General features: G+C 34.5%; 1 protein-coding gene across 2 annotated transcripts in view; it reads left to right on the top strand.

The window, feature by feature from the left end:
- Positions 1 to 18697, top strand: part of TECRL (trans-2,3-enoyl-CoA reductase like) — a 145723-nt gene extending 127026 nt beyond the window's left edge. The window contains exons 9-12 of one of the 2 annotated variants that reach the window (XM_055588686.1): positions 3969 to 4026; positions 15136 to 15221; positions 15768 to 15813; positions 16895 to 18697. In XM_055588686.1, the coding sequence (XP_055444661.1) occupies positions 3969 to 4026; positions 15136 to 15221; positions 15768 to 15813; positions 16895 to 17022 (318 nt within the window). In that variant the 3' untranslated portion in view covers positions 17023 to 18697. The remainder of the gene's footprint in view (positions 1 to 3968; positions 4027 to 15135; positions 15222 to 15767; positions 15814 to 16894) is intronic. The other variant, XM_055588687.1, reaches the window with a different exon arrangement.
- Positions 18698 to 19425: the final 728 nt, after the last annotated feature.

Here is a 19425-nt window from a genome sequence, read left to right as displayed (position 1 = left end):
CCAGGTGGCTCAGTGGTAAACAATCCTTCTGCCAAGACAGCTGATGTAACTTCCATCACCCCTGGGTCATCAGGAATATCCCCTGGAGTAGAGAAAAGCAACCCACTCCAGTATTTTTGCCTGGAAAATACCATGGACAGAGGAGCCTTGTGGGCTACAGTCTATGGAGTTGCAAAGAATCAGTCATGACTAACCATGCACACACACGCCTGCATTTTCAGAAAACTCTATGGAGTACAATATAATGCATAATATGTCACTTCTAATATATTAACCAAGGTTCTTCATGTTTTATTAAAATTTAACATTCCCCATACTGTACATTGTTAAATGTTTAATTGTGCTGATTAAAAATAAAATGGAAATCTCAATGAACTGAGAGTACAAAGGGTGCTGAAGAAAGTAAAAATGTTTTCATTAAAAATGTTTTGAATGAAAACATTTTTTAAAGATGATTTTTCTATGTAAAAATATATTTTTTCTATTCTACGAGCTTGAAATTTCATATTTAATATTTATCCACCTAATGATAATTCTGAAGAAGAGAGTGAACTATTAAATCATTCAACACCGTGCTATTTTTTAAATGAATGCTAGTGTGAGCAACAAGTAGTCAATAAATTTATATAAAATAAAGCACACATGAATATTTTTAAATTTAAGCCACCTATAAGCATTCAGATATGTCTTTGAATTTTTATTATTTATCATTCTAATGTTCTTTCTCACTTAGAACACTCTACCTAGTGTCTTCTTTTAATTGTGGTAAAAACAATTTTTAGAGTACCGTTCAGTAGTATTAAGTATATTCAGACTGTTGTACAATTTTAAAATCTAGGCCAGTTTGTTCTTCACAACTACAGTAATTCTGGTAATATCTGTGAGTTGCTTATCTCTCTTTCTTTAAGTTGTTTAAAATATATAAACTTAATTTTAGTTATATTAAACTTTTTGAAAAAAAGTAAAATTGTTGCAAACTATCAATTTGTATATGAGCAACCCAACAAATATTTTCATATTTGTTTTTTATATTACTATAGTGAAGAAAATCATGCTTCTTTTGTATATAATATTTGGGTATAATTTATGTAAATATATTTGGACAGTGTTTCCTTACTATTTATGATTGTCTACAACTTCCTTCATAATATGTTCTACTTAGGAACCATAAATGGCTCAAAGTAGATAGTATTCACATATTTTATTATCTACAATAATTTGCAATTTAAGTAGTGCTAAATAAAATCTACTATTAGCAACTCCCACAAGCTCTAATATTTATGAAATTGTTGTGTTAACATATAGTACGCCAAATGAAAATATTTAATTTAGGGAAGAATCAACTCAGGAGAAATATGTGAATCATGCTGAGAAATATTCCAATGTCTCAAAGTTAATGTGCCCTGAAATTTTAATCAGTGATAAAACTATATACTGAGTTTTATAGCACTGACTGAATTTCCTAATCTTATTGCTGACCCAAGAAGAAATTAAATCAAATACTTTTATTTCAATCTATTAGCTTTGATACCTGTATGTATTGGAGTGATTCATTGCCTAGACTTTGAAAACCAGTGCTTAAGGTAAAAACTACGAATATTACAACTGTTCTTTAAATTCCAATAGAGTTGCTGAATTAATGGTAAAGTAAGCATCTTTAAGCATATAGAGTTGATTTTTCCCATACAATATATATATAGAAAAATATTTCATTAGTAGATAGCAAAATAAAAAAATTCGGTGTATTTACGAGTTTTAAAATTCTCTTCTCTCATATTTCTTATGTTAGTATATTATATATTTGGGGGTGATCATGGTGGTGGTGGGTTAAAGACACCCAAATACAAGTTATGGCCTTGTGCTACAAGGCTGCTCTAGTAGTAGTCTACCTAAAACTTAGACAAATATAACATTAAATTTGGTAATTACATGTTTTGTAATGCTGAAACTATGTGACCCATAAACTTAGAGAAGTGCAATCAATGTAGAATAAATCTAAATCATTTAATCTCTAACAATGAAAAACAAAGGACTCAGGTTTCAAACACAGGTCCATCTAGCATAAAGCCTACAAGCTTAATCACATTAATGTGTAAATCATTTCAAATATAAAATAATAATCTGAAAATTCAATTTTTAGCTTTGTCTTTCTAGTGGTAAAATAAAAAACTAGAAGTCTTTTCTGCAATTATTTTTATGCACAAATATGATTGCTAACAATCATGATATTCTAACTCTTCAAATATTTTAATACATTTGATATATTTGCTAATATTATTCTTCTATGAGAATTAATCTGTTGAAGCTGATTATTTCAAATGACTTTTTGTACAACAGTTCTAGGTGATGATAAATGGAGTCTTGTTTTCACTTTCAATCTATTTCTTTCCTAAAATTTACAGAGTAGAATTATATACCAGTTATGTTAAAGTCACCCAGAAAATAAAATCTATATGACTATTAGTATATGTGAAGAAATGCATTCAGAAATTGTTGAAAGAAAAAAAGATCAGATATATTGCAAAAGATTTTAGCATTAAAGCCACTGAGTTAAGAGTGTGCAATTTATGGGGTACATTAATATGAAAAGTTGGATACTCTAAACAACAAAAATTTTGGATAACATAACCTACTATAAATAACATAATACTTATATCTTGAGTACATACTTTGCATTAAATTGTCAAATGTATATGACAGACAAAGGGATTATCTTCAGAGGATACATGTGGCAAATTCAAACATCTTTAACCCAGAAGATATTAACAGTCAAACTTCTTAGCAGGTCATCAGTTCAGTTCTGTTCAGTTCAGTCTCTCAATTGTGTCTGACTCTTTGCGATCCCATGCATTGCAGCATGCCAGGCCTACCTGTCCATCACCAACTGCCAGAGTTCATTCAAACTCACGTCCATCAAGTCGGTGATGCCATCCAGCCATCTCATCCTCTGTCGTCCCCTTCTCCTCCTGCCCCCAATCCCTCCCAGCATCAGGGTCTTTTCCAATGAGTCAACTCTTTGCATGAGGTGGCCAAAGTACTAGAGTTTCAGCTTTAGCATCAGTCTTTCCAATGAACACCCAGGACTGATCTCCTTTAGGATGGACTGGTTGGATCTCCTTGCAGTCCAAGGGACTCTCAAGACTCTTCTTCAACACCACAGTTCAAAAGCAACAATTCTTTGGCGCTCAGCTTTGTTCATAGTCCAACTCTCACATGCAAACATGACCACTGGAAAAACCATAGCCTTGACTAGATGGACCTTTGTTGGCAAAGTAATGTCCCTGCTTTTTAATATGCTATCTCGGTTGGTCATAACTTTCCTTCCAAGGAGTAAGCGTCTTTTAATTCATGGCTGCAGTCACCATCTGCAGTGGTTTTGGAGCCCAAAAAAACAGTCTGTCACTGTTTCCACTGTAGTGTGCTAAACAGGAACAACTAGTGAAGTGTACATGACTAAAGAGTCAGGTGACAGACAGACAACAAGTGCCTGTGTGGGGAAGTATTGCTTATTCTAGGTTTTCTAAACTGAGCTGAGACCAGCTGGGAACCATACTACTACCCTTGCAGTGGAAAGGTTGCTACTGTGTTAGCAAATTCAGAATACATAAACCTATGCCAAATCTATCTTCAGTGATAAGACCTGTCTATTGGTGCTGTAAAAATATATCCATTGTATCAAATAAAGAACAGATAATCAACAGGACCTGATTGGCAAGGCAATCTGAACATAGCTATCTAATGGGGTTGAGGATATCTTCAAAATCTCTACCTCAATGTGACTCATTCCTTTGATTCTATATATGTCTACAACAGCTTCTTTCACTGTTATAATACAATATCTCTTCTTCTTACACTTATAGTATACTTTTGGGTCTTTAGAATATATTACATGGATATTTGAATATTTAAAAATATATTTTTAAAAGAGACCCAAGTATATCACACCAAAATGTTGAAATGTTTTGCAGATTTGTGAAGCTGGAAATCATTTCATCAATGTAGTGTTGGCTCATCCCAATCACACAGGTTAGTCACTTTTTAAATCTTCTCCAGAGTGAATTATGCTAATTATTATTTTTTAAAACAATGGTTGGAAACATTTAAGGTTTGTGCTCCCAATTCTTGTTTTATTATGTCTAATTTTTCAAAATATTTGAACTAAATTATAGTTCCTAATTATGGTTTCTCTAAAATGAAGTGTACATGTACACACACACACATACTTTCTTTAAGCATTAAAAAAAAAAACATGATTAAGATGTAAAGAAGTGTGAAATCCATTGATGATTATCCAAATTTCTTAGCTTAACTTTCAATCTTAATCTGGTTTGCACAATAACTGTTACAATCCAACATGATTGAAAAAAAAATCATAAGCTTTTTCAATAAAAGTGAGTCTTCTTTGACAAATTTAGTGGCAGTGGAATAGCAATACCTGAGAGAACACTGAATTTAGTATTTTGCTAAAAGATTTGAAAATATTTACAGTGCCTAGAAAGTTGCATGGACAGAGAAACCAGGTGGGCTAGAGTCCATAGGGGTCATAAACAGTTGGGCATGATTGAGTGATTGAACACACAGAGTGTCTATATAATTTAAAGGTATTTTTGGTAAATCAATACTCTCATTCAGGCTCAATTATAGCACAATGACTTATTTTACATTGTACATAATTTAATTGTAATTTAAAATAGCAGTAGTCAACACTTGAGTTTCATGTTTTCATTATAATTGCAAGTGTGTTTGTGTCTTCAAGTTTGTTTTGACATCGACCTGAAATTCCTAACTTTTTCTTGAAAGTTTCTAGCAGGCTGGAGAAGTAGATATATGAAATATGTTCCAGAATTTTTTTTCACATAATTCATAAAATTACAAAGAAAATTTATATTAGACTATCTATGAACATATAAAAAGCTATATATAATATATAATAACATAACTGTTTTATTATAATATTCACATATTTTAATAACTAACTTTTTGATTGAGTTTATTATAGCAAATTATACATTTGGATATATAAAACAACTGAATATGACTTGAAACTATCTGTACTTTCTCTTGCAGAAAAAAATTTAACATAATAATGCAAATACTATTATGGTTTGTTGTCTGCATTTGTATTGAAGTAAAGCCTACATTTAACAAAAGAGATTAAATACTATTTTCATTTGACCCAAATACATAGATCTACTGGTTTCTCTTTTGAAGTATGTGAAGTCCAGATGAAAAACTTCTGATCGTCTGATTTTTTTTTTTAAGCATAGAAGCAGATCACAATGCAATTTTATAAAAATATCAACATTGACAAGCCTATGACTATCAGAAAGTTTATTCTTTACTCTGAGGCTCTAACAAGGTGACTTGCTCAAGTTTCTTCACCTGGAATATGCTGTCATTATTTTAAAATTTTAAATCATCACATTCTCAAACTCTGAAAAAGTTCATGTGAGGAAGACTTGTGTGTGTGTTTCTTTACTCCACTCTTTAATTTGCTTTGTATGTTGCTCTTGCCGAGTCAGAAGCCAATGCAATCTCTCCTTGGTTAATTGGCTTGGTCTTTTGCCTTGAGACTCAGAACACTTTTCATTATCACTAAAGTATATTAATTTTGTACTGAATTTTGTAGGATGTATCTTAGAGCTGATAATTCCAGATCATGTCTGACTCTGTATGATCCCATGGAGTGTAACCCACCAGGTTCCTTTGTCCATGGAATTCTCCAGGAAAGAATAGTGGAGCAGGTAGACATTTATTTCCTTCTCCAAAGGAATCTTCCCATCCCAGGGATAAAACCTGTTTCTCTCACATAGCAGGCAGATTCAGCACCATCTGAGCCACCAGGAAGCCCAGTTTTCCCAGAGACATGATGTAGTCTTTTAGTTGGTTGACTCATGTCTTGTTTAAGTTCTAGAAAGTTTTCTTGTATTATTATTCTTGCATTATAGTTTAAATTTGATTTGTTACATTGTGGATGGTGAGAAGATGGTGGGGTGCACATGTTACATCTGCTTCTATTTTATATTTCTATCACTTTCAATATTTAGCTTTTTGTTCATTCTTTTTTTTTTTGTTTTTACTGTTTTTGTTCATCTACTAAATATCCACTATTCTATTGATCATTCCACCCTTATGCAAACTGAAATATGTTCCACTCATATTACTTTTTTTTTCTTTTTCTACAATTTAATTCTTGAAAACAATCAACTCCTTTTCCTTCCTGTTATATACATATCTTTTTTGAGTTCTGGGATTTCCTCATAGCTACATTCTCTGTTATCTGCAAATGCTTCTGTATGTTAAAATTTTTCTCTTTTGTTTTGGAGAGGATTCATTTTATCACTTGGGGAAAATTCTTGCTTTATATTTTATTCAGATAAAATATTTATGTGAATATTGATCAAATTATGTTCATTTTAAGTGTATGGATTGTTCTTGAGCAGAAATAACAAATGTTTTCACAGATGTGGTGATGAAGTGGAGTCTCTAAAGGATAAAGTGTGCTCTGGAGGACATGAGATGTTTCATTGTGTCTTTTGATTCTCTATATACTCTTTTGTTTTCTAAATTTCTTAATTCCTGGAAATGTATCTGTCTTTCTTTCCCCTCTAAGCCTTCAAGTATTATCTTCTTTCTTGGAAGCCTTGTCTTCTAAGATGAGAACCTCTGGACTCATTACTCTCAAGTCATTGCATGTCCTTTCTCTATATTTAGTGCTCCAATAATATCAAGTCTCAGACCGTTTCTGAGAGTAAAACCTCTTCTGATCATGAAATATAGACATCTACACACACACACACACTGCATTCTTTTTCCTTACATAAAATTTTTATCCAACTCTCAGTTTCTGTGTCGGCTCTAATTGAGTCTCTGTTGCTTCCAGATTTTATTACCCCACTTATGCATTCATTGGAATTTATACTAATATCTCTATATCTTAGATATGCTGTAGGCATGAATAATGGATGGGGACTATCTCTTACTGACTGTTTAAGCAAGATCTACAAAATGTGTTCCCCAGGAAACAACGATTTCATATAGAACAAGCTTTTAAAATCTTATTACAAAGTACTGGAAAAAAAAAAAAAGGAGAGAGAGAGAGAGACAAATTTATGCCAAGTAGGAAACTGAGCTGTGAAGCTATCTCGAGGATGGTCTCAGCCATTTTTGTTGGGTTATCTGAAACTAAGGCAATTATTCTGAATTAGCCTAAGCTGGAATGACTAGAAAAAATTTAGATTGGATTTGGGGCTCCCTGAGAATGAGGAAATTATCTTGGATAAGGCAGCTTTCTTTTGTCAAGGCCATCCTTTCAGAGGGTATACTACTCAAAAGCTTTCTGCTACCAGTAGAAATTTAAAAGAGAGACATTAGTGGGAAATTACACAGCCTTCACTGCTGTACATGGCCTTCGTCTAACAACTGATTTGCACCAGTTTTCTTCTTCACAAACTTCTAGATTCCCTCCACTATCAACTGGCACAATTAACATTTCAAGGGTTATATATGGCATGATGTGGACACTCACCTGAAGGGATCTTATCAGGACATGGGTATGGCCCTTGTTCTTGGGTTGAGAGAATATCATGAGATGTCCAAATGCTAGAGGCAAAATATCATCTTTTTACATCATTATATAACAGCAGGTTATATATAAGTTCCACACCTTAACTTTTTCCATCACTGATAAGTTTAATATGTAGAATCTATCTGATTATAAGTCCAAGGGCAGGAGTGCTTACAATAAAACTTGAAACAGCTGCAATTTTCTACCTTGAATCCTACCAAATTTTCATAGCTTTTGTGCTCCATGGTGTACAGTTCAAAGATTTCCTTGGTGTGTAATATGCTACCTGCCAAACTGGAAAAGCCCTGTAAGACAATTTGCTTCCTTCTTAATGATCGGAGGTACACGCTGCACTATATTTTCTCTGTTTTGGAGAGGATGCCCCACAATCGTTTGGCCCCTAAATCTTTGTAGTGTTTATTAGCAAACCCCATGTTTTCTGTGGACCACAAATGTCATAAAAAGGCCATTAACATACTAGCCACTTACTCATTCAGTATGAATAGCATAATGTTATTGATACAGTGATTTTCAATGAGATGCCCAGCCTGAGCCTTCTTGGACTGTTTTATGGTAAAGGGTGGGAGTAATAATTCTAGAAAAAACAACAACAAAAACTGAAATTCTGTGCTATTGCTCATTTTAAAGGAAAGTAAACTATTCTGACCTCCCTTTTTTATAGAGATGGAAAAACACATTTTTTAAACATTCAGAGTCTATATCCATAGACCCAAGGCTGGGTTAATCTACCTTAGTAGTATTAGGTAGTTAGAGTAGAAAAAAAGAGTTCAAAATGGCACTCAGAAGAAGTAGCAGTTTAGAAAGCCCTTGAAAGTAACAAAGAAATTAAAACAAACAAACAAACATGAAATGGACAAAGAAAGAAAGAGAAAAAGCCCAAGAAAAACCACAGCCACAGTGAGAACCTCAGGCCTGAAAACACACCCAAACAGGCTTCTTTCCCGGGTTGGCCTTGAACACTCTATTTACCTTCCCTTCCCTGACTGGTCACCAGTAGAAGCCCTAATTTGCTTGGGGAATAGCCAGTCAAGCCCTAGGAACCACCAAGTGGAAGTGACAAAAAGTATAAAAAGGGAAGCCAAAAGGAGTCGAGAACACTCCTCCAGGAGTTGGTCCACTCTCCTGTCTTGAGATTGTACAGCATGCCTCCTTCTTAACAATATTGCCTGTTTGAGCTCTAACTAGTGTGCCTTACAATTCTTTGCTATGATGAGGCAAGAACCTCCAGTGAATACTGCCTGCTTAATAAATCCTGCCTGCTTGAGTTGTAACTAGTCTGTCAGTCTAATTCTTTGCTACAAGGACCCAAGAACCAAGGGGAAAAAAAAAAAAAAAAAAAAACCTGGCAGTAATATGACTTAGCTACTGAGCATGCATGCATCAATTGCAATGTTGGATAATATAAGTCTGCAGGACTCCACTGTCACCCTCCAAAATACATCTGGCTTCTGCAGAGCTTGCAAAGTGACTTAAATGATGATATAATGAATAATACCATTCAAGCATACTTTGGATCTTCAGTGTAGCACTAATCACCCATTGGGAAGCAGATTGTTTATATTTACCAAAGAATGAGAACAATTGCAGACACTTCCACTTGGTTTTCCCCATGGACATAGCTCTTGCCCTAAAGCTCAAGAAATCAATGCACAATGTGGATATACAAACTACAAACTATGTACATTCCAATTATTTATTCACTGCCTGAGAAATGAGCCCTATGAAGTAGACTATGATTATTGTTGCTGTTTAGTCACTAAGTCATGTCTGATTCTTTGCAATCTATGTACTGTAGCCCACCAGACCCCTCTGTCTATGGGATTCCCCAGGGAAAAATACTGGAGTGGTTACCATTTCCTTCTCTAGAGGATCTTTGCAACCCAGAGATGAAACCCATATCCCCTACAATGGCAGGCAGATTATATATCCATTGAGCCATCAGGTTGTCAGTTCAGTCACTCAGTCATGTTCGATTCTTTGCAACCTTATGAACCGCAGCACTTCAGGCCTCCCTGTCTATCACCGACTCCTGGAGTTTACCCAAACTCGTGTCCATTGAGTCGATGATGCCATCCAACCATCTCATCCTCTCATCTCCTTCTCCTCCTGCCCTCAATCTTACCCAATATCAGGGTCTTTCCAAATGAGTCAGCTCTTCGCATCTGGTGGGCAAAGTACTGGAGTTTCAGCTTCAACATCAGTCCTTCCAATAACACCCAGGACTCATCTCCTTTAGTATGGACTAGTTGGGTCTTTTTTCAGTCCAAGGGATTCTCAAGAGTCTTCTCCAACACCACAGCTCAAAAGCATCAATTCTTCGGCACTCAGCTTTCTTCACAGTCCAACTCTCACATCCATGACCACTGGAAGAAACACAGCCTTGACTAGACAGACCTTTGTTAACAAAGTAATGTCTCTGCTTTTTAATATGCTATCTAGGTTGGTCATAACTTTCCTTCCAAGGAGTAAGTGTCTTTTAATTTCATGGCTGCTATCACCATCTGCAGTGATTTTGGAGCCCAGAAAAATAAAGTCGGCCACTGATTCCACTGTTTTCCCATCTATTTGCCATGAAGTGACAGGACCGAATGCCATGATCTTAGTTTTCTGAATGTTGAGCTTGTAGCAGTCTTTAAAATTTAGGATAGTCTATTCTCACTAGTACACAGTTCCATGAACTGATGCCAGTATATCATTTAGTGAAGTTATTTTAATGAATGATTATGAGAATGCTTATATATCTACAGTTGTTTCCATGTTGCAGTCTTTCTCCTTGAGGTCCCAGACTGTTATTTCATCAATGAGTTTAGTGTCTTGCAACTCCTTTCACTCTAAAACCTGGGAAAGAAATAGGGAACTTTGTATTGAACTAGCTTCCCCATGTCTCTGGATTATTCATCTCAAATTTATTTTGTCTAAATTAAGACATTCATTTTGTGGTATCCGTCAATTCTAACCTTTCAGAACACTGTGTTCTTATAACCAGCCTTGCTTTCTGTGGATCAAGTAACTTCTGAACTTCCCATTCATTTTGGCTTATAAGAAGTGCCACAAATAGAAATGGATTTGATTTGGGAGATGGGGAAGAATCTTTTAATCCCAGTTACTATAAGTCATCCCATTCTAAGATGACATCACTTAAATTCAGTCTGGGATGTCAGAAAGCCAACCTTGATCTTAGTAATGGTGATACCCTTGCACTAACACCTTTCTTTTAGCTTTGGAAAATGGTGTGTCCTCTAGGTTTTCCAATGAAACATGGGGAATACTATGGGAATATGAAAAATGGGGAACATTTTTTTCCCTCCCATGGAAACGGAACTTCCCTTTTGGCCTTATTTAGACTATCTACCCAAGGACCTTCACTTTTCTAAGCAATGTAACACCTTTTTCTGTTTGCCAGTGAAATCACAAAACACTTTTTTCCCCTCATTTACTGAGAACTGTTGCTTTGTTCATGCTTCAGGTGTATGTTAATGTGTTTGTACTAGCTTAGCAGAACACTAGATCCTTGGAAGAAAAGCTATGACCAGTTAGACAGCATATTAAAAAGCATAGACATTACTTCACCAACAAAGGTTTGTCTAGTCAAAGCTATGTTTTTTCCAGTAGTCCTGTATGGATGTGAGAGTTGGACTATAAAGAAAAATGAGCACTGAAGAATAGATGCTTTTTAAGTGTGATGTTGAAGAAGACTCTTGAGAGTGCCTTGGACAGGAAGGAGATCCAACCAGTCCATCCTAAAGGAAATCAATCCTGAATATTCATTGGAAGGACTGATGCAGAAGCTGAAACTCCAATGCTTTGGCCACCTGATGTGAAGAATTGACTCCTTTGAAAAGACCCTGATGTTGGGAAAGATTGATTGTGGGAGGAGAAGGGGACAACAGAGGATGAGATGTTTGCATGGCATCACCAACTCAGTAGACATGAGTTTGAGTAGGCTCCAGGAGTTGGTGATGGACAGGGAAGTCAGGCGTGCTGCAGTCCATGGGGTCGCAAAGAGTCAGACACAACTGAGCGACTGAACTGAATGCCTATATCCCATAAGAGTGTTCCAGTAACAGAAACCCCTTATCCACTTTTATATCTTGACTCCTACAATGCGGGAGACCCAGGTTCCATCTTAGGTCGGGAAGATCTCCTGGAGAAGGAAATGGCAATCCACTCCAGTATTCTTGCCTGGAAAACCCCATGGACAGAGGAGTCTGGCAGGCTACAGTCCATGGGGTCTCAGAGTTGGACAAAACTGAGCGACTTCACTTTCTCTGTTATCCAGCATCAACAGAATCCAATTACAGCTAAATTCTCCTATAATATGCTAGTTCACACTGGCTGGGTTCTGTAGCACTCTTGGGGAATAACTTTTTTCTTCCCTTATTTGGTCACAACAACCTCTGGTACATTATTTGGTACTGTCACACTAACTATAGCATACAGGTTAAGAGAGGGTTGAGGAAGATAGGGATTTTATTGCAATTTAGTAGCCTCTGTATTAATTTTAAGGAAGGAACTGTGTTAATTTTTCTGATTTGTAGTCAGATGCATTATAGATTGCATCACTAGCTCCCCTAAGGGAGTGTGCTAATTTTGAACAGGGAAGAGCACCTTACTTCTACAAGCTCAGGCAGTTCATGAAAATCTGTACTGCCTAATATTCTATGAATGATGACTTAGCTTAACAGACCTGGTTTGGATTAGAGTTGTGTGTTCTTTGGTGCTTGGTTACTCTTGCAAGTAAGTCCCAGGGCTGGTCTTCGCTTACTCTTCGTTTCTCTCATTGCAGATTAGAGCTGCTTCATACTGGGTTGGCCAAAAAGCTAATTTTGGTTTTCCATAACATCTTATAGAAAATCTAATTGAACTTTTTGGCCAATCCAATTTACTACCAAGGGGGCCTTCCAGTTTTCACAGTTGGCTTTTAAGTGCTAATTATCCATTTCAGTTTTAGCTATCTTTACCAAGAAGAACATTGATAGCGTCACCACTAAATTCTATTGGACCAAATAAAGCAATCCTTTTCAACAGCATAAAATACCAGTAGACCAGGATAAAAGGTTTTATGTTTGCAAGGCTACCTTGTAACAACAGTTCTTCGTTTGGCCCCTGCCATCAACAATGGGGCACACAGCACAGGCTGGTCAGTAGGTCATTCAACTCTTAAATGCCATTCTGGTATCTGCTTTGGGTGCCATTCCTTGTGGCAAATACTGTAGGTTCAGTTTTCTGTGATAGAGAAGCTGAAACAGAGATTTGCATTCAGGAGTTGTGTTAGGGTGATTTGATAGATGAAAAGAAAGAAATCATGGCTGGGTAAGAAGTTGAGAGTAACACAGTTTCATTGAGAGTATCAGATGAACCTAGGGGCCTTCTAAAGCTGGACTGAACAATCAATGTTGTTTTGAATTAAGTCATCAATTTGCCACATTGATCCAATAATGGATAAGGGTAAACCAAAGAGTGAGTGTGACCTTGCATGAGTTTGCTCCCTTCATCCAGATTATCTTCACAGAGGATGCTGAAAGTTAAAGGCTTTCGGCCAACAGTAAATCCAGAAGCTGTGGAATAAACCCTTTATACCTGGGGAAGAATCTGGGTAGCTGCAGCATTGTAATGTAACACAATCTTCAGACTTTTAATATAATAAAAGATTAGTTATAAATAGAAACTATACACTGAGATACATTTCATAGGAATGTAAGTATTAGATTCAGTTCGGTTCAGTTCAGTCACTCAGTTGTGTCTGACTCTTTGCAACCCCATGAACCACAGCACACCAGGCCTCCCTGTCCATCACCAACTCCCTGAGTCCACCCAAACCCATGTCCATTGTGTCGGTGATGCCATCCAACCATCTCATCCTCTGTTGTCCCCTTCTCCTCCTGCCCTCAATCTTTCCCAGAATCAGGGTCTTTTCAAATGAGTCAGTTCTTCACATCAGGTGACCAAAATATTGGAGTTTCAGCTTCAACATCAGGCCCTCCAATGAACACCCAGGACTGATCTTTAGGATGGTACTAATATCTAAACTTACATATTATTACAATTAATAGCAAACAACACACTGAACAAAATATCTATATACATATATTTTTCTGTGTCATAAGACACATTGGTTATCTAATCTACAAACCACATCTGGAAGAAATGTGTATTTGTGGACCCTGATCATTCCACTACCTCCAGGAATTGAACAGACATAAACTGGCTTTAACCCAAATTACCTTGTGTTCACATTCTGCCTCTGAAAGTCAGTTAACATGGATAGGTTCCTCAATCATCTTTCTTTTGATAAATATATGAATGTTACAGAAAGGTGTTTACATAAATGTTACCAAGAGAATCTGTTCTACTAAATGGCATATATATTTATCCTTATCCTGAAATAAACAGTACATGAAATTTGCACATTGCCTAATATATTTTTCACTTTGATCGTTCAACAATCCTTACAGTTTTGAAAACAGCATATTATCATTTTATTAAGACTTTAGAATTTAAATAAAAGAGATTAGTTGATCTGTTATCTAATTAAGTCTTGCTATGAATACACAGTAATTTTATAATTCACATTTACTTTTACAAATGTCACAGCTCAAAGTTCAACTTGATATCATTATGAATTTATTATACAAAATATTTCTTGAAAAATTCAAAAGGCAAAAAGTAACTGAAATAAAGGACAATATGCTAAGTATAATGAGAGTTGTAAATAACAATCCTGATTACTGAGCAGAAATAATTTGTGTGGTACTTCTGAATATGACTTCCTTGGTGGCTCAGAGCGTATGTCTACAATGCAGGAATCCTGGGTTTGATCCCTGGGTCGGGAAGATTCCCTGGAGAAGGAAATGGCAACCCACTCCAGTACTCTTGCCTAGAAAATCCCATGGACGGAGGAGCCTGGTGCAGGCTACTGTCCATGGGGTCGCAAAGAATCAGACACGACTGAGTGACTTCACTTTCACTTTCTGAATATTAACTATTCTGATATACACTGTAATCCTCTTATGAGAGATTTTCATACTTCTCTGATATAAATGACATACTTATGAAATTCCCTCTGGATCATTACTAATTTAACAGAAAGAGAGTTTTGAGGTATTTAATAATCTCAACCAAAAATATATTCTTTGACACTAAAGGAAAATAAGAAGAGGCAAGCAATTATTAAAACACATTAGCAGTATTAAAATATAATGTTAATCTCAGTAGGCAATACTTCTGAACTATTATGATAAAGAAAATAATGTTTATATATTGTTTAATTTTTAAATTTAAGGAATTGATTATTATGGTGACATCCTGTGATTTTACTGCTACATAGCTGTAGACATGGTCAGAAAATTATAAGGATATTTTTGAGTCAAAAGTTTATGACATTTGAAACTGGGTCTCTTTTGAATAATTTGTAAAACAGGTTTTTATAAATATATGATGAGATTTCATATGATATATAGTTGTAGGGAATTTAGAACTATATAATAAATAAGTGATTATATTTGAAATATGAAACATCATTGACATTGTACTCTACTTTTTAAAAGGAAATAATGCCTGTTTTCCAAGTCCAAATTATAACCCCTTTACATGGATGTTTTTCCTGGTTTCATGTCCTAACTACACCTATGAGGTATGTTATATATGCATGTGTATAACTGAACTTTATTTGATAATATACTAACTACATATGTTTATGTACTTACATGTATTATAGATTATGCATGATATGTATGTATGTTTAGTGTGTAGATACAGGCATAGACAGAAATATAGATTATGATACAGATTTCAATTGAAGTTATAGGCATAGGAAATTAGAATATTTCACTCACAATTTTTCCTGCAGAATAAATAGTATTTGTGCATATATCTATCTATATTTAAAGAAAATTTTATAAACAGCATGTTAAATGTCTTGAGAAGTCTCTGGATTTTATAAAAAAAATTTGGAATAATGTCTTTCATTTTATTAGGAAAATGATACTGTTTTATGAGTTTTTTAATCACTATCATATTTAACAATGAAATTATAACTTTGGAAAATATATTTCTACTTAAAATTTTCCACTGTTTTAAGCTTTTAAAATACCTAATAAATGCCTATTTAATTGTTCACAAGTGAACAAATTTCTAGATTGACTATCAATATTTGTCAATTTATGTTTTAATCTAACAGATTGGATCATGGATTAGTTTCACAATCATGACTCAAACATTGCCAGGTAAGACCTAGGTTTACTAATGATTGAAGTAGATACACCTTTAGGAGAAGTGGTTTTTGAGAACAAATTGCTATAGTACTGAAATTAGGCATGTTTGCAATGGGATTTTTTTGCCTTTATTTTTATTTTGGATTTTTTATCAGTATAAAATTATATTGAAACATTGTTTACTATGCATATCTGTATAATTGTGGTTGCATGCTTGTACTTAGTCGCTCAGTATGTGTGATTCTTTTGCAACCCTATGGACTGTAGCCCGTCAGGCTCCTCTGTCCATGGGATTCTCAAGGCAAGAATACTGGAGTGGGTTGTCATTTCCTCCTCCAAGGGATCATCTTAACCCAGGGATCAAACCCAGGTCTCCCACATTATAGGCAGATTCTTTACTGACTGAGCCACCAGGGAGGCCAAAATGTGGTTAATCCAAACTAGAAAATGTAGTCCAAATATTTTTATTAAGCAACAAGTTTTTGTTAAAAAGAAGTGGTAATAACACACTTCACTTTAAACTCTCTCATGTATGCACACAGACTTGTACATACTGTGTCTTCAAGTGTTCACACCCATCTGAGATGGGAAGGCTGGGGGCATGAATGTGTCATCTTGAATGCTGGTCATTTTAACACACAAATAAGTTAAATTGTAATAAACTCATTTTATTAGAAGGGATATATATTATTTCCATTTCATTCATTCTTGTTCCACTGTACAAAAATGTGGACTAGAATTTATATGATTTGTCTTATATGTATATATGTGTGTAGAAGAAGTGTTTTATATACATATGAAAAACTATTATTGAAAAATTCAAAGGGATTTTAAGAATTTCTTCTTTGTAAGTATTATGTGGCAGTGGGGTGTAAAAAATGTAGAATTATTTCAATTTCTATATTTTTATGTTTATTCAACCATGCAATGTTGATAGGATGCATATGATGCTAGGCAATATAAATAAGGAAAATTGATAGAGAACTATATGACACTTGGGAAATATTTTAAGAGCTATTTTTTTCAAACATAACTTGTTATGTCCATAATAAAAATAAAAAAGAAACAATAATTATTTATTTTTTTCTTCTAGTTGGGATTTTTACACTTCTGATGAGTATCCAGATGTCTCTGTGGGCAAAAAAGAAACATAAGATTTATCTGAAGAAATTCAATTCTTATATGCATAGGAAATCAGCAATGATTCCATTCATACTGTAAGAAAAATAAGTGATCTTATCTCATGTACAGAAAAGCAGTATAATAACTCACTAAATGAAATTTGACCAAGGATAATTGTCTATTCTGTTCCATAAATTCACAAACAATAGTATTTTGGCTTGAGTAAAAATATATAAGAGCAAAATTTAGCTGAATTTAGAGTAATAAACTTGAGGCAAATGAAAATTGAAATTATAGATATCACTAATTGAAAATAGCATCCAGTATGTTTGCAAGGGACTGATACTTGAATGAGATGTTCTTACTTCATTAAATCTTTCATAACACTATTGGCTTAAGACAATTTAAAATATTTGAATTCTATAAAGTGAATATTGCAATATTTCAAACACTTGAATTTTACATATTATTTTGAGAGTGATTTTTTTTCTTTTTGTTCAATATGTTATTGAGAAATTTCAGATGTCTTGAAACTATTATGTCAGTAGTTCAATTTTACCTATATTAAAAGTTAAATATTTGTAATATGCCATGCATCTTGGTTATTCATAATATACATTGTATATCATTTTCGAAATGCAACATTCAAGATATATTCTAGACATTACTCATTAAACATTTGAATAGACTATACTGAAATATATATATTTACATTTACATATATATCATGTTTATATGTGAATATAGAAATAGATATATTTCAAATGGACAATATGTGATGATGAGGAAAGTATGCATTAGAATGTTGAGATTAAGAGTGGAAATATATTTTCCTTTATTTCCACATTTTTAAATTTCTATGTCTTCTCAAATCCAGTGTAGTAAGTATAAGATTGTGCGTGTAAATATGCAAATATACTTTGACAAAGAGATGAATTATATTATAAAAATTAAATACATATTAGTTAAAAGTTTAAAGGAAATTTTTATTCATATTTAAATTGGGTCTTTTTAATCTGCTTAATATCTAGAGTCTTACCAGTTATTGGATATAAATGTATCTAAATAGATGGATAGGTAGACATACATATTTCAAAATATCATTATTAAAGCTCTTAGATATTTAGATATTTGACAAAATGTCTTTGGTAAAGGTAGGTCTAAATGCATTTTGTAGGTGTTTCTTATTAAGATATGTGATCAACTATTCAAGAAATAACAAAATTCTCTATTCAAAAGCTTTACCACTTCCAAGTGCACCTTATTAAAATATCACAAAAGAATATAACAGCATACTTTAATTCACTAATATTCATTCAGCAAAACAGCATGAAATCACAATTATTTGCAGTAATATTCTACTCCAGATATGCTGCTGTATTTCCAAATGTGTGACTACTTTCATCTTATAAATGCAACTACATTCTCAAATTCTTGTGTGTATATTTTCAATAATTGTGATTTTTATGTCAATGTAAAGATTATGAAGATATTAGCAAGTGAAAAATTCTATGCTTTAAACAGAGAAAGACAAATAGGTCTTATCTCTACTTTAAATAAAGTATGTATGTATGTTGGAGAAGACTCTTGAGAGTCCCTTGGACTGCAAGGAAGTCAAACCAGTCCATCCTAAAGGAAATGAGGCCTGAGTGTTCATTGGAAGGACTGATGTTGAAACTGAAACTCCGGGAGGGAGGAGGGAGGAGGGTTCAGGATGGGGAACACATGTATACCTGTGGCGGATTCATTTTGATATTTGGCAAAACTAATACAGTTATGTAAAGTTTAAAAATAAAATAAAATTAAAAAAAAAAAAGATGTCATAACACCAGGAAAAAAAAAAAAAAAAGAAACTGAAACTCCAATACTTTGGCCACTTTATGCGAAGAGTTGACTCATTTGAAAAGACCCTTATGCTGGGAAAGATTGAGGGCAGGAGAAGAAGGGGATGATAGAGGATGAGATGATTGGATGGCATCACCAACTCAATGGACATGAGTTTGGGTAAACTCTGGGAGTTGGTGATGGACATGGGGGCCTGGCGTGCTGTGGTTCATGGGGTCGCAAAAAGTCGGACACAACTGAGCAATTGAACTGAACTGAACACATAATGTCAGCATCAAAGAATATGGGATTTGTCAAAAATAAGTTGCGTGGTTTGAGAAAGGAACAATTTAGATGCTATCATCAGCCATATCACCTAGGAAACAGAGTTCCAATATGGCCACGTAACAGGACAGTGTTAGTCACTTAGTCCAGTCTGACTCTTTAGGCGTAGCACTAATCACTCATTTAGAAAAGGCAGAGGAACCAGAGATCAAATTGCCAACATCCATTGGATCATAGAAAAAGCAAGAGAATTCCAGAAAGTAAAACATCTACTTCTGCTTCATTTACTACACTAAAGCCTTTGACTGTGTGGATCACAACACTGTGGAAAAGTCTTAAAGAAATAGGAATACTAGACCACCTGAGAAACCTGCATGCAGGTCAAGTAGCAAC

This window comes from Bubalus kerabau, chromosome 7, assembly GCF_029407905.1.
Source record: "Bubalus kerabau isolate K-KA32 ecotype Philippines breed swamp buffalo chromosome 7, PCC_UOA_SB_1v2, whole genome shotgun sequence".
NCBI classification, from domain to species: domain Eukaryota; kingdom Metazoa; phylum Chordata; class Mammalia; order Artiodactyla; family Bovidae; genus Bubalus; species Bubalus kerabau.
Note: the sequence above shows the minus strand (reverse complement) of the source record. Positions and strands in the feature narration are given on the sequence as shown.